The sequence below is a fragment of the Anser brachyrhynchus genome (assembly GCF_964034855.1).
Source record: "Anser brachyrhynchus genome assembly, chromosome: 23".
NCBI classification, from domain to species: domain Eukaryota; kingdom Metazoa; phylum Chordata; class Aves; order Anseriformes; family Anatidae; genus Anser; species Anser brachyrhynchus.
The window spans coordinates 4,199,859-4,213,732 of NC_137716.1; the positions used below are offsets into that span (position 1 = coordinate 4,199,859).

The window sequence follows — 13,874 nt, forward strand, 5'->3', positions numbered from 1 at the left end:
CGCAGTCTCATTTTGGTGGATGGACATGTCAGTAGAAAGGGTCCTATACAGTGAAACCAGTGGTCAAACAACAGTTTTTCCTAGGTCTGGATAATCGCTAGAATGCCTTTAACCTGTTCCTAAGAGCCCTCTTAACTTTCTGAGTCTCAGCACACTTAAATTAGAGTGGGTAGGGACGAAATAATTAAGTTTATAGTGTCCTCATAATTTTGTCTCTGCACAGACACAAGGCAGAATGTTTTTCCTGGGGTTTCTTGATAGTAGACCTCATTGTTCATCTCAAAAAATAATAATTTTAGGAAATACTTTTAAACTGAACCTATCATCTTTAGTTAAAGTGATGTACTACCACTGAAATGCAGTTATATATATACACCAAAATATTACTTAAGCAACAGGCAGCAAAACATTTGTTTTTTAAGAAGTGCTTTTATTTCAGGGACATCAATTTCCATCTAAAGAATAAATGTGTGTGTTCTGATATTAATGTTCCCTTTCACTTAGTTGTTTGAATTTGGAGTGAAAGAAAACGTAGAGTTTCAGCTTCCTTCTGGACTTTCTCTCTGATCAATTTTTAAGCTATTGAAAAATAATATATCTGCATTGATGTTGTAAAGTGAAATGGAGTGCTATTAGTTCTCACCCTTGGAGGAAGGTACTCGCTACAGTTGCAACTAAAAAGCTCTAAATCTTTCAGGAAAGTAGTTCATCCTTGTTGCTGCAGGTGGCAGTCATTATCTATACAACAAGCCTAAGGCAAAGTGGAAGTCTTGGAGCTAAAGGCCAACTGCTTGTACAAAACAATAAAGTGCTTGGGGAGGTGCACTCATTGTTTCAGAGGAATCAGAGCATTGATGTGAGCATTCTGGCTGTTCTTTTGCCTAAATGGAACACATGTAATTATTTGTACAAATAAGTGTCCGGTAAAGCAGCTCATCCTCTTTATGACAGGGTTTATATTTTGAACTCAATTCCATCTTGATTTAACTGGGTACTCTAACTGGTTCTGTTTTGTCTCCTTGAAGGAATAAGAAGTGTTTCAGGCTGACTCCTCCGCCTTGAAATAGCTGCAGACATTAGGTGCTGTCATATTCAACACAGTACGAAAAGGAAAAAAAAAGACTACAGGCTCACTGGAGCAGGAGCTAAACAGATGTGACACCACTTATTTTGTATTTTCCACTTACTTTCTGACAATGTCACATGCTCTGAATCTGGTTGGAGTCAACTTTAGCTCTTTTCCTGCAGGTTATTGACCTTATTTTTGCACTTAGAAATAATGATGCTTCTCCTTGTATAGTACTGTTTCAATACAGATTTAGTTTTATTTGAATTTGTGCAGTACTTAATACCTATGTGTTCATCTTTTGAGCCAGAAGCTCATATTCCCCAATTATTAACACTGAGTTGTCCTAAGGCTTTTAAAAATATTCTGGGCATTTTTTCTCTTCCAAAACCTTAAAGCAGTTGTGAAGCTAGCCAACTAGCTCTGAGCTTGGGGGAGGGGGAGGACATGACGGAAATATTTGTCCTCTCCAAAATTCTGTTGTCCTTGGTTCTTTATAAGGCAATTGGTAAAGATCGTTTTAAACTAGTTTTGCGTTGCACAGATTGTCCTGCCTGGATTGTGGTATTTCTTGGAGGGATCTGACCACGTTCTCTTCTGTTTCGCTGGTATTGCCCAAATGTTTTAACCACCAGGTCAGGAGGGCTGAGTCCAAGTGGGTTTTTTTGCTGTAATTCCTGTGCTGTCAGTGATGAGGTCACCAGGGGTCAACATAAGGGAGCATCCCTTTTTGCCCAGGAGATAATTGAGGCCTGTTTGTCTCCTCAACCCCCCAACCCTACAATTCTTTGTTCACACTAGCTGCAAATGGAGCTGATTCTTTGCTCATCAACAGCAAGTAAGCAGCTCATGACCCCAGCAGATGTTTCTGCATTTTAGGCTAATGAGAACTTATTGGATTACTGCAGTCTTCCCTGCCTTGGAGTAAATACCACTTTGTTGGAGATCCGGAAACTCATACTGAATATGATAAACAAACTGCTGGCTGGACTGCGATTGCCAGGACATGAAAAGAGTTTCACAGAGGCAGAGGATCTAGCAGCTCTAAACTGCATCACCGAGCCACACCAATTAAGAGCATTTCCAGTGATTATGTGAGCATTCCTGTTCAACTCACAGAAATAATTTTAGATTGTTTCTTCCGCTGTATTTGTGTGGTCTGTAAAGCAAGCACGAGGGTGGAGCCACTGATCAGTTTCTCTTAAAATATTTCTGTGAAAATGTATATGTAAGTCCTATCATGTTTCCTGCTATTTTAAGATCTTATATTTCGTATGTTAAGGAAGCAAATACAATTTACCTCTTAAGACATAGCTAATTTTTTTGTTTAGATAGGTCACATATATTTGGAGATGGCCTGTATGATATCCAAACTTGTTTTAATTTCCCCTTTATATAAGGGCAGCGGGAGTGAAATAGCTGGTTGAACAGTAGTTTTTAGGACTCCAACCCAAGAAGATACTGTCTGTGGCATGTAACCCTTTCTGCAGTCGGGTTTTGTTGGGTATTTCTTTCGAACTTTTAGGCAGTATTTCAGCAAGTGAAGTGGTAACCATGGAACTATAGGAGTACAGCACTGATCCCAAGCTAATCCAGGCTGAAGTCCATTAGCTTGACTATAAAGCAATATTAGTACAGTTATGCAACTTCAGGGTATTATGGGAAAGCCTAGTAGCTGTATAGGCAGCACCAAAAGATGTCAAGAGTCCTTAACCCTTTCTTGCTGCATTCTTTGTTTTAACAAATTAAAAATAGCTTTACCTAACTGAACAAAACTTCTCAATTGAATGTGACATGATAAAAGGACTCATCTACACAGCTGAGTTATGAAGGTGTCCACTTCTTACTAAATGTCTTAATGGCAGCCATGTCTGACTAAGCAGTGTTCTATTCCTGTTCTAAATCATTACCTGCCCATGTTAATGATTCCTTAGTACTATTTCATTCACTTTGTCAGGAATTAAAATGTAGTATTACTCCAAAAGATCAGCCTCTCCTGTTTTGTAGATGATTAATAGGAATTTTTGACAGAACTGTTTAATAATTATATTCTTGATATTGTTATCCTGTTGTTATTATATGCTACTCAGATTACATTCCTATTTTGAATGTGCTCTTTAATTATCCTTTCCTTGTAATTTTGTTCTAGGGATGCTTGTATTCTCAGGAGGCAGGATCAGTCTTGTTTCTACTGCTCTGTATCTGGACTGTTGTTGTAGTTCCTGTAAAAAGTCATTATCCTCATTGTAGGTAAGCTTGGATTAGCATGGCAGAGCCAGTAGGATACTTATTTTGCAGTTGTCTATGTTTGTTTAACAGGAGGCTGTCACAGAAACTCATGGAAACGGGAGAGCAAAACTAGCAGTTAAAAAATAGGTGTGTTTTGCCATGAATATAATGCTGTAAAAATTAACTGAAACCTTAGTCTTGTCACAGAGTATGTAATGACTGGCACACATGTTTTTCCACTGGCAGGGAGGGACAAATGATTCTGGCTTCCCTACAGCTGGTGACTTGTCTGATTTTTTTTTTTATTATTTTTTTTCATCCACCTTCTATTGACATCTAGTGAGCACAGGACTTGATGACAGCACTAAATCATTAATGGCTTTGTTTTTATTACAGCGTGTGTTCTTATGCACATAATTTGCACATGTATTCATACCTAAGTGAGTATAACCTCCCCTGCCTTTAGGCCTGAACATTTCTATGACAGAGTGATAACACCCATGCTGAGGCAGTTAACAAGGGTTAATTATTAAGAGCATGACTCTACCACTTCATTCTTGTGAGTAGTCTTACTGATTCAAATTTTGTAGTTGAGGGAGGTGGGGAATGAAAAAGGAAGCCCAACTGAGAACATCAGTACTCGAAAATTAGTATTATTTAGAGCTTAGTGCTAACTTTTTTGTTTGACTACTTCTCTAATAATTCTAACGTTACATATAGTTTATTTACTAGGTAGATAGAACACTGGGGAAAAACTTTCTTTTTGAGAGTAATGATGAGGAGAATGTATGAATTGGTTAGTATCTAACTTGGATCCGTTCGGAACCAATTTAGATGTATTCACACCTTCTATAAACTGCAGTGTCTCCCTCACCTTTCTGATATACCGTTATAGCCTCACCAATCCCCTGCACACTTTCAACCTGGGCATGTGCCTGAGATTCCTAAAATTTCATGAGGAGCAGAATCACGTTTTTTGTAAACGAAATAAAAATTTGAGCTATGCGCAGTGCAAGCGGTGGGTGAATATGGCCCATAGATTTGACTGATGAATAGTTTTTATACATAAGCAGTTCTTACAGAACTTCCTTTAAACTCCTAACTATTACCAGATGTGGGTTGCAGGCGGCTGCTGGAATTCCAACACCTGTTGCATCACACTGAATGGGATTCATTTTGGCAGGCACAGAAAATTCCATTTCAGTAACTAAATAGTTTGAAATGATATCTGAAGCCTCCTTTTTTTTTCAGACCAAACTGATTCTAGCTTTATTTACAGGATAGCACATACTTTCATAATTAAAAGATGGTTTGCAGTCTTCAGAGACTGTAATTGCCTGGTATTTCTTATAGTCAGTAAATATCAAATGGAAAACCTTAAATTCTGAAGAAATCTCTCCTTTAAAAAAGTTAACAATGATTAAAAAGAGCTATATTCCACACAGAGAAAATTCCTAGCTGTGATTTCTGATGTAAAAAAACACTGGTTTTGTGTTCAAAAATATTATAGCATTGTGGTGAAGGTGATGGAGCTCTGTTTTAGAACTGTACTCTGCTGCATTCATCAATTCATTGCTGGATCACATTGTTGCTTCACATTCCATACACAGAGGTTTTTCAAAGATAAAATGTGTACAGATTTGGATGACTACAGCATGAACATTTTGTGGCACGTTGTGGCAAGTTTTCGTGGTATGTACTCCATAGATCTCAGGTATGAATCTTTAAGGAGCCATTTCTTTATCTGTTCTATATTAAGTGTAGTGGGTTTTTTTTTGAAAGCCTGATGCTGTTACATCCAGAATTTGTCTGATCTCAGCAGAGCTGTTATCAAAGTCATTGTTTTGATTGTTGAGATATTGTACATCAGTTAGAGGCTGTTCTACCCCAAGAACAGCAGAGGTGCTTTGTTTTCACTTTGTCTTCTTATTGCCTTTAATTAAAGGATCCCCACGTGCTATTAAATAGTACCCTTAGGAAGGAGGCTAACACTAGTATTGCTACTTTGCAATAGGAAAATTCAGACATGCAGGGTTCTGTGAATCTATCTAACACAGTGATGAAGCTGGTAATTCTGAATTCTGTTATCTTTTTCAGTCCAGTTTGTCTTATTAAAATGCATTCCCCTTTTAATATACTTTCTGTTAAGTTGCTTCTCATAAAGCCTAGTTGGTTTGCTGGAGAAATGATCTCTGTTGAATTAGTTGGAATAAACTGAAGGAGAATGCAACAGTAAGGAAGAACTCACTCCTCAATTTAGACATTCCAGGTAATTTCATTGCTAGTCGAGTTTCAAAGGCCAAACTGTTATAAAACTTAGTCATTTTTTCAAGAGCATCATAAACTGTTTAAAGTGAGACCTAGGTTTGTCAGGGTTGACACAAGTAAATGGTGATCACAGCTATGCCGCAGTCGCATTTAGTATGGAAAAAAATTAAACAATTTAACTAGAACATTAATGTTAGTTTTAAAAATCTGAATGGCAGGCATTATATTTAATTCTGCATAAAACCAGTGTAATGTCAGTTGAACTGACATGACCCTGAAGAGTACTAATGCAAAGGTTGTGGAAGACAGATGATGTCATAAGTAACTAATTAACACAGTTTAACAAATTGTGTTGTTATGGATACTGCCTCACTTACATCCTTGACCGTCATAGCTAACATAAACTTCTAGCACAAGAGGAATAGTACCGTTTGAGTACAATTATACAATTTTGAGGAGTGGGAGATCAGAGGAAAAAGGCTATATACTTTAAAGACAGAGAAAATGTGTATTAGGAGGGCCTCTTTTTACTTCATGCTTTCTTGCACGTGTCTTCAATTTTAGACAAACAAAAGAGTCCCCTGGTAACTCTCATAGTGTTGTTTGTCATGTGAAGATACATGAGCGATGAAGTGAGCAAGAGTGGAGCAGTTGTGCTTAAACAGCACAGCAGCAAGCAAAATGGATTCAGCTTACTTAATATTAAAAGCTGAAAGCTGCTCCAAGGCATTCTGCAACTCCTCCCACAGATGAGCTATAGCTAGAAAAATGCTTTTAAAAATAAATAAAAATAACCTTTCCAAAGGTGGTGAGCAACCTTTAAAAACCTCTTGTTCAGTAGCAAGAGAATAACTCTGATGTTCTTACTGTATTGAATAACAATTATTCAGTACTCCACTCTGATTTTGACAATTGGGGTAAGTCTGAAAACATTAGCTGTAGACAGACAATAGTCAAGGATCGTCAACGTGTATTAATTTATGCTTTAATAAAAGAGGTTAAATAGGTGACTTCTTTAAAACCTTCCAAGCCTGCTTGTCTATGGTTTTAACTGTTGTTTCCAATCCTAAATCCTTTAACAGGCCTTACAAAGTATATATTATTTCTGATTTGAGACTGCTCATTTGTCTGCTATAAAGAATTTTCAGGTGAGGTGCACTTTTTATAGCCCTAGCCTAAATTTTCTTACTTTTTTTATTATATATGACAGTTTGTCTCCTCTTCTGATAAAATTATGTCTCTCTGCAAATAAGACAATGCTGTTTGCTGAGAAGCTTGAGTAGGAAAATGTAGCCACATCTAGCAAAGTGCTATCCTTTATTGCAGATAATCTGAGTTTATAAAAAAAAAAAAAACTTATAAACTTCAAAATTAGAAAGTTTCAAATAACATATATATATATATATTTAATAGAAAAATTAGAAGAGAAGAAAAAAAAAGTCACTCTCCTGGCTGTGGACTGAGGTTCCTTAAATTTTATTGGTGAAGTAGTAAAGGGAAACTTCACTATTTTTTGGGGAATGGACTGACTTGCAGAAAATGTGTTAGCTTGTAATGATACTGCTGAAATACGCGGTGAAACCGTTTTTACTTGCAGAAAATTATTTTAAAATGTAATACCTTTAGTTGTTTTGCTTGTCAGAAGCTAGAAGAAAGGGCCTTTGGTAAACTCTCAAGCTGACTTTTGGATGCAAGTCTGTGTTTTTGCTAAATAAAATGCTGGGCTCCATATCAGTGATTTTTAGAAAAAATAGAAGTGAGGTTCAAATAATGGAGTTGACATGTAAAAAAATAGCATTTCTTTTTCCAGTTTTAGTAGTAGTTTACTTTAAACCAAGTTTGTAGTGCTGGGAAAAAAAAAAAAAACAACTCCCTACCCGCGTTGAGGGTTTTCATTTATTCCTGAGGGGAGAGTTCAGCTCTGTTGAAGCATGCCTGGCATCCCAGCTTGTCCGCGGTGTCTCCAGCAAGGGTTGGAGAGATCTCTCCCTGGTGTCTGTACGCAGCAGTTATTCTGCTGCTATGAGATGTGGCGTTGTCACCTTGATTTACTGCTGTTGCTTTGGATGGGGATCCACACGTAGTTATCTTTCTGGTAAGAGCAGCAGCTACTAGGGTGCCTTCTTATATCCTCTTTTTTTTTTTTTTTTAGCAGTGTTTCCTGCTGTGGGCAACCTTTTGTGTACAAACCCAGCTTTGTCCTTAACTAGCTAAAGCCATGTGTAGGGGACAGCCTTCTAGCGATGTGCAGGATCTGCAGTAACAGCTGTGTTACAGTGAGTATGTAGGGCAGAATTAGGAAATAGCGAGGAAATAAAGGCCAAGGTCCCAGCTTTTTCCTTCTCTCTCCTCTTACACTACCCCTGTTCATCAGACGGGCGCCCTGAGAGCTCCCCCTCCCGTCCTAAGCCCCCGTAGCCCCCGGCGGGGTCTGAGGGATGGAGGTGAGGCGGTGCGGGCCTGGGGCTGGAGGAGCGGAGCAGAACCGCTCAGGGGAGCCCCTCAGCGCCTCACGGCCCGGTTAACGGGGGCTCGGCTGGGAGCAGGGGCTGCAGGAGGAAGAGGAGCTGTGGCAGGTGGCCTCCTTCTCCTCCTCCTCGTTCTCCTCCTGCCTGGGCTCGGCCGCAGGGGGGAGCCGACGCCGCAGAAGCCCCCCTGAGGGAAAAGAGCGCGGCCGGGGGGAGGCGAGGAGCGGGGACCGGGAGCCCACCGGGGCCGGGCCCTGACGCACCTGGGGCCGGGGGCGGGCGGAGGTGCGGGGCCGGCCCCTTCCCCCGGTGCACGCCGCCGGGAGCGGGCGGGGAGCCGCAGACAAAGAACCGGGGCCGGAGCCGAGCGGGGCACCGGGGCCGGGAGGGGGCGGCCCGGGGGCGGGGACGCGGCGGGGGCGGTGGCCAGAGGCACCGGGGAGCCGAGCCCGGCGGCGGGGCGGCCGGGAGGCGAGGGCTGCGCTCGCCGGGAACAAGGAACAAAAGGCTCCTGCCCGCCGACGGCGCCGTGCCCCGCGGGCTCCCGAGCCCCTTCCCCGAGAGCCATGGCCCGCAAGGAGCCCGGCTGCGCCTGGGGGGTCCTGCTGACCCTCTGCAGCCTGGGCGCAGCACAGCCCCGGCAGAGGCAGTAAGTACCGTACCTGCGGGGGTCCCGGCGGCTCTGCAGGTAAAGGGCGGCGGGGAGGAAGGAGCGAGCTCCTCTGCTCCGCCCGGGGATCCGCACCAGCCGCTAACAAAGCCTGCCAGAGCCCCCCTCCAGGGGCTGGGGTCGGGGAGGCGAGCTGCGGCGGTTCCCCGGCAGAGCTGCACGTTTGTACTCGCCGGTGCAAAAGTGCATAGCGAGAGAAGGGGGGGAAAAAAAAGAAGCAAGGTCTCTTTAGAAATACCTGTCTCTAGCTCCTCCAGCGCGGGGCTGCGAAGCTTTTATCTGCAAACAATTATTTAAGGAATCCGGGGTGTTGCGCAGGGGCTGCTGCTGTGCCTGGGATGGCTGAAGGTAACGTTGGTTGTCCCCGAAGAGCACGCGAAACATTCCTGTGGGGAAAAGCAACCGGGGAGAACATTTCACTTCTGAGAGCTTTTTGCCGTTTAGAAATTGAATCCACAGTTCGTTCCAGTGTGTTTAGGTTAACTTTGATTAAAGTTTGCTTTGTTCTTTATCCCTAGTGCATTATAGCCCGTCAACATCGTGAATAGCTGCATTAACTGAGTGCCATGGAGAACTTATTTTCACTTGCTTACTAGAAAATATTTCTTGTCCTGCCAAGTTTTGGTGTAACCTGACAGAGCCGTTAGTCAAATATGCTTAAAGGATCTGTCCAGTCACTGTCAAGTTAACTATTTCGTTGCCAAGTTAAATATTTAACACTCAAATGCTACTTATTAAATGACTTGTATCAGCTTGTTGATACAGCTATTTTTCAGGAAAAGTTGCTGCAGTTTAGAACAATGTGAATACATGTGCTTCACATATGGCACTATAGTGCTGTGCTTATGTGACAGTTTGAATCTAATCATTTCATACCGGAGGCAGATGGTACTCTTTTCTCTCTCTCTAAATAGATCAGATATGCTTTTCTTACCAAGAATGCAGATTTAAGGCTAACTTTTTATTGTTATTTATTGTTGTTCTGATGAATTTTCAAACCTGGTGACCATAAGGTTTTGAATCTGTACCCCATGCAATTCAACTCGAATGCCACGAAGATCTGAACTTCCTTTGGGGGTAATGGGATCTCCATGGCAATGAGGCCTGCTGAGAGAGAGACATGGGGTTGGAATTTGATAAAAAATGACTTTGGGGGCTGTAGAATGCCATCATCCTCATCCCCAAGTGGTAATTAATCATGAAGTAAAGCAACCTGGTTCGTGGCACAGTAGAAAGGCATGGGCTGAGAAACTGCTTAAACAGTCACGAGGAATTGCCTTGTTTAAAAAATCTCTTTTCGCATAGAAAACAGAAACAAAACAAAAAACCAAAAAGGTGTGTCAAGTCATGAAGAGAACATAAATACATTGCTTACAGCCCAGCACATCAAAGAGTTCAGAGTTTGTAATGCTTTTAGTTGACAGCTTGGTGGCCTGGTGCCATTCAGCACAGAGGAATGGAATGAATTCCATTCAGAAACACTAAGATTGTGTTATATATGGGATGTCTTCTACGATGGCTTTAAAATTGTCTATTCCTGCTAAAATAATTCCTCTTTGCCAGAGTTTTTAAGCTTGCAGAATATAATTGTTTGAACAAAAATATGGTAACGGAACTGAGAAATTGAGCCCAATCTTGTAACTGCTGTTTCTGAGTTGTTCTCTATAAACTGAAGATTTAGGTATGCTACATGTATGTGACTGACATCTAGAAAGTGCTGAGTATCAGCACTGGGAATCATTTCCTTGTGCATCAAGTTGGCCTGTGAAAATGGAGGCATGAGAAATAACTGAGGCAAAAATGTTAGAAGTATTTAAATTGTAGATCATGCCTTGTTTTGAAATATCACTCTACTGGAGATTCAGCTACATCCTTACTCTTTCATGAAATTCAGTCTCTTTATGATTAGCTAATTCTGTATTTAGTTCATTTAGAGATGTAATAAACATTTATGTTACTATACAAATCAATAATCAGTGTATTAAAATACTAAGGGTTAAATCCTGTGAGCCACTTAGGCTCTGTTCATTTCTATGTGCATTCTGCATTCATTTTATGGAAATTAGATACAGGCTTACACTGCTGGTGGTCACAGGTCTGACCCTAAAGGGACAAATTGTGGGAACCTATGTTACAGAATTGTCTGTTCTTTACTTTATGTTTGTACATTAAGTGGCTTACAAATAAGCTTTTTGTAAAGATCACACTCTTGTTACTGTTCTTAATGACCGTCTACTTCCAATCTTGCTCCTTAGGGGCTATTTGATTGCGGCACCTTCTGTTTTCCGATCTGGTGTTGAGGAAGCTATAAGTGTGACCATTTTTAACTCTGTCAAGGAGACAACAGTCCAGATTCAGCTAGTTGTGAAAGGAGAAACTGTGTCAAGAGGCCATGGAACAGTTCTGGGTAAGTTCCTGTTATTCTGAACTTGAGAATTAAGTTGAGGTGCTGCGGGAGCACATCAATATCTCCTAAAGAAGTGCTTTGGGTGATAATGAAGGTGGAACTAAGCTAATATTTAACTCATTGATTACTGCTGAATGTTCTCAGTTGTGATTGTGCTAATATGGTTTTGATGTATGGGATCTCAAGCTTCTACAGATGATAATTTTGGATCAGCAAGATATGCAGAGACTCTGGATAAAAATATCACATTGATGCCCAGGAGTACTATGGTGAATGTCTTTCCTTTTGAAAACTGAATGTTTGACACTGGGAAGCTGTATAACAAATAAGAGAAACTGAATATGAAATAAAATGCAAAGTCTATAACTACATAGTTTTCTACCCTTGTGTTAAAATGAATGCTGGAAATACAGTCTCTCTGTCTTTGGGACTGAGTATTGCTGAGAGAAGTGGCAATATCTGTGCATATCTGATATTGGATATCTTTAAAATCTGAGACATATCTGCCTGTCCCATGTAGAAAAACAAAAGGGTTTTTGATTATACCCAGTTTAATTGTGAAGGAATTTGCATTGGTGAAAATGAAGTCCAGTAGCACTGTTCTACCACTGCTAGTAGTGGTGGCAGTTCAGGCAATCCCATTCTTTAACCATCATGTTTAACCCTTCTGTGTGCAAAAATTGGGAGTTATATAAAAGCCATTTCCGTTCTTGGAACAGATTCTCTGTTTTTATCCTCTTCTTGTTCTCTTTGAAATTGGCTGACAATTGCTAACTAAATCAAGGAGAACGATGCTTACACATGTGGACAACATATGTTATCTTAGGTATGGCTGTATCCAGCAATCGAAATAGATTCTATTAGGGTTTGTCTGGAGTGATTCAAGTTCCAAAAAAGCCTGGTCCTTTCTACAGTAAAACAATTCTGTAAGCATAGAATGTCCTGTGATGAAACTTCAGCCTTGGTGGTACTCTCTAACCGTAGGACACCATGTAGTGCACCTTAGAAAAAAACTGTGAATAAATTTGGATCAAGTTTATGTTAGAGAATTCTGCTAGGTCTGACTTGCTCACCTTGCAGATTGTTTGCAATGTGGGAATATTACTGCAGGTTAAATAATGATAAAGGGGTATTTCAGTTAATAGTTCAGTTTTACAATATTAGGTCTCCTTTCAGCCGACTGCAATTGTCTAAAACATTATTACCTTAGCTTGAGAAGAGTAACTCTCTCTCTCTTTCATTTCAGATAAAGGAACAATCAAACTGAAGGTGAGTGTCTGGTACTTTAAGATTTTTTTGATAAGAATGTGAGGGACTTGTCTTCAATCACAACAGACATTGATCTGTGAGCATTTGAGGCACAAATACAAGTTACATTCTGCTGCATCCACTAAGGAGGAAGCAGCCTTTGCAAGAGGGCAAGTGGAGAGTGAGAAGAACAAAGCTTATTTGTCTGTCAAGCCCTTACACCACTGAAGAAAATTACACTCCACGTAGTGATTATTTTTACAGAAGTGGCAGTACATTGATATGTAAGTGTCATGGAACATTGGACAGATCACAGAAATTCGTAGAAGGGGCAGATTACCAAACAGCTGGATTCAGCTCCGTTCACCACAACTCTTTGGGCCCAGCCAGTTCTTAATCCAACAAAGCATATGCTCATCCAAACCTTGAGCAGCCAGCTTCTTCAGGAGAATGCTGTGGGAAACGGTGTCAAAAGCCTTACTGAAGTCTAGGTAGACCATATCCACAGCCTTTCCCTCATCCACTGAGTGTGTCACCTTGTGACCTAGAGCCGTATCTTCCGTAACATGGCTGATTTCCCCATGTAATATGCCATATTCAGTGGAGGCTGAACATGTAGATCAGATATCACTATGAGTGAGGAAGAAAAGGTAGAAGAGAACTTCCTGCCATGTTTTTAGCATGACTTTGCCTCCTTTGAAGTTTTTATGTTGTAAAAGATCTAGCATGTTCTTCATTTTCTTTTTATTACCAACACATAGTTACACTGAAATGCAGCAGGTGGCTGCTCATTGCTCACTTCAGCAACAATTATTCAAGGGTAGTAACTGTACTTTCCCAGGAAGCTCAAAGGCTTTTCTATTTCTGCCTCACTGTTTTCTAGGTGCCTTCAGGACTTCGTGGACAAGGACATCTAAAAGTCTGGGGCAACCGGCATATAGCAGAGGAAGGCTACATTTTTCACAACTATACCACAGTAACTATTGATAGCAAAGGATCATCAGTGTTCATCCAGACTGATAAACCTGTCTATAAACCCAAACAGAAAGGTAAGGTGGCCTTGGAGAACTTGTCAGATGCTAGCTAGGGCTGCTTTCAGGCAAAACTTTTTTTTCAAGGGTATATTCTAGGATGGAGTCTTCTGTGCAGTGTTAGGTGTGATGAACAATGAATTTCCTTTTTTCCTTCTTTTAGTGTTGATAAACCTGTTTATGGTTACTTCTGACTTGAGACCAACCAATGACAAGGTAAGGGAAATTGTTTTATTTCACACTGTAAAATGTGGTGAGATACTTGGCAATCTGTACTTTACTCTGACATATTTATGCAGAAATATAGTTGATCTCTTCATCTATTTTGGCATCTCGTGTAAATACTTGTTGTTATTTGCAATTTAGTTGTTTTAATTTGGTCACATTGGTGTTGAAGAAGAACACAGTCTTGTAGTGCTATCAGATAAAACATAACTATACCAAAGCAGTTAGAAAAAGAAGAATTTTTCAGAGCCTTGCACTCCAT

General features: G+C 40.6%; 1 protein-coding gene across 5 annotated transcripts in view; it reads left to right on the top strand.

Annotated features, from left to right (window-relative positions):
* Positions 1–8,435: 8,435 nt before the first annotated feature.
* The window catches only part of CPAMD8 (C3 and PZP like alpha-2-macroglobulin domain containing 8), a gene marked incomplete at its 3' end in the record, with an annotated part of 54,122 nt that continues 48,683 nt past the window's right edge, over positions 8,436–13,874 (top strand). For 3 of the 5 annotated variants that reach the window (XM_080566045.1, XM_080566047.1, XM_080566046.1), the window contains exons 1-5: positions 8,437–8,680; positions 10,957–11,108; positions 12,355–12,377; positions 13,240–13,405; positions 13,551–13,603. In XM_080566045.1, the coding sequence (XP_080422171.1) occupies positions 8,598–8,680; positions 10,957–11,108; positions 12,355–12,377; positions 13,240–13,405; positions 13,551–13,603 (477 nt within the window). In that variant the 5' untranslated portion in view covers positions 8,437–8,597. Of the gene's footprint in view, positions 8,681–10,956; positions 11,109–12,354; positions 12,378–13,239; positions 13,406–13,550; positions 13,604–13,874 lie in introns of those variants that run through there. The other 2 variants (XM_080566048.1, XM_080566049.1) reach the window with 2 other exon arrangements.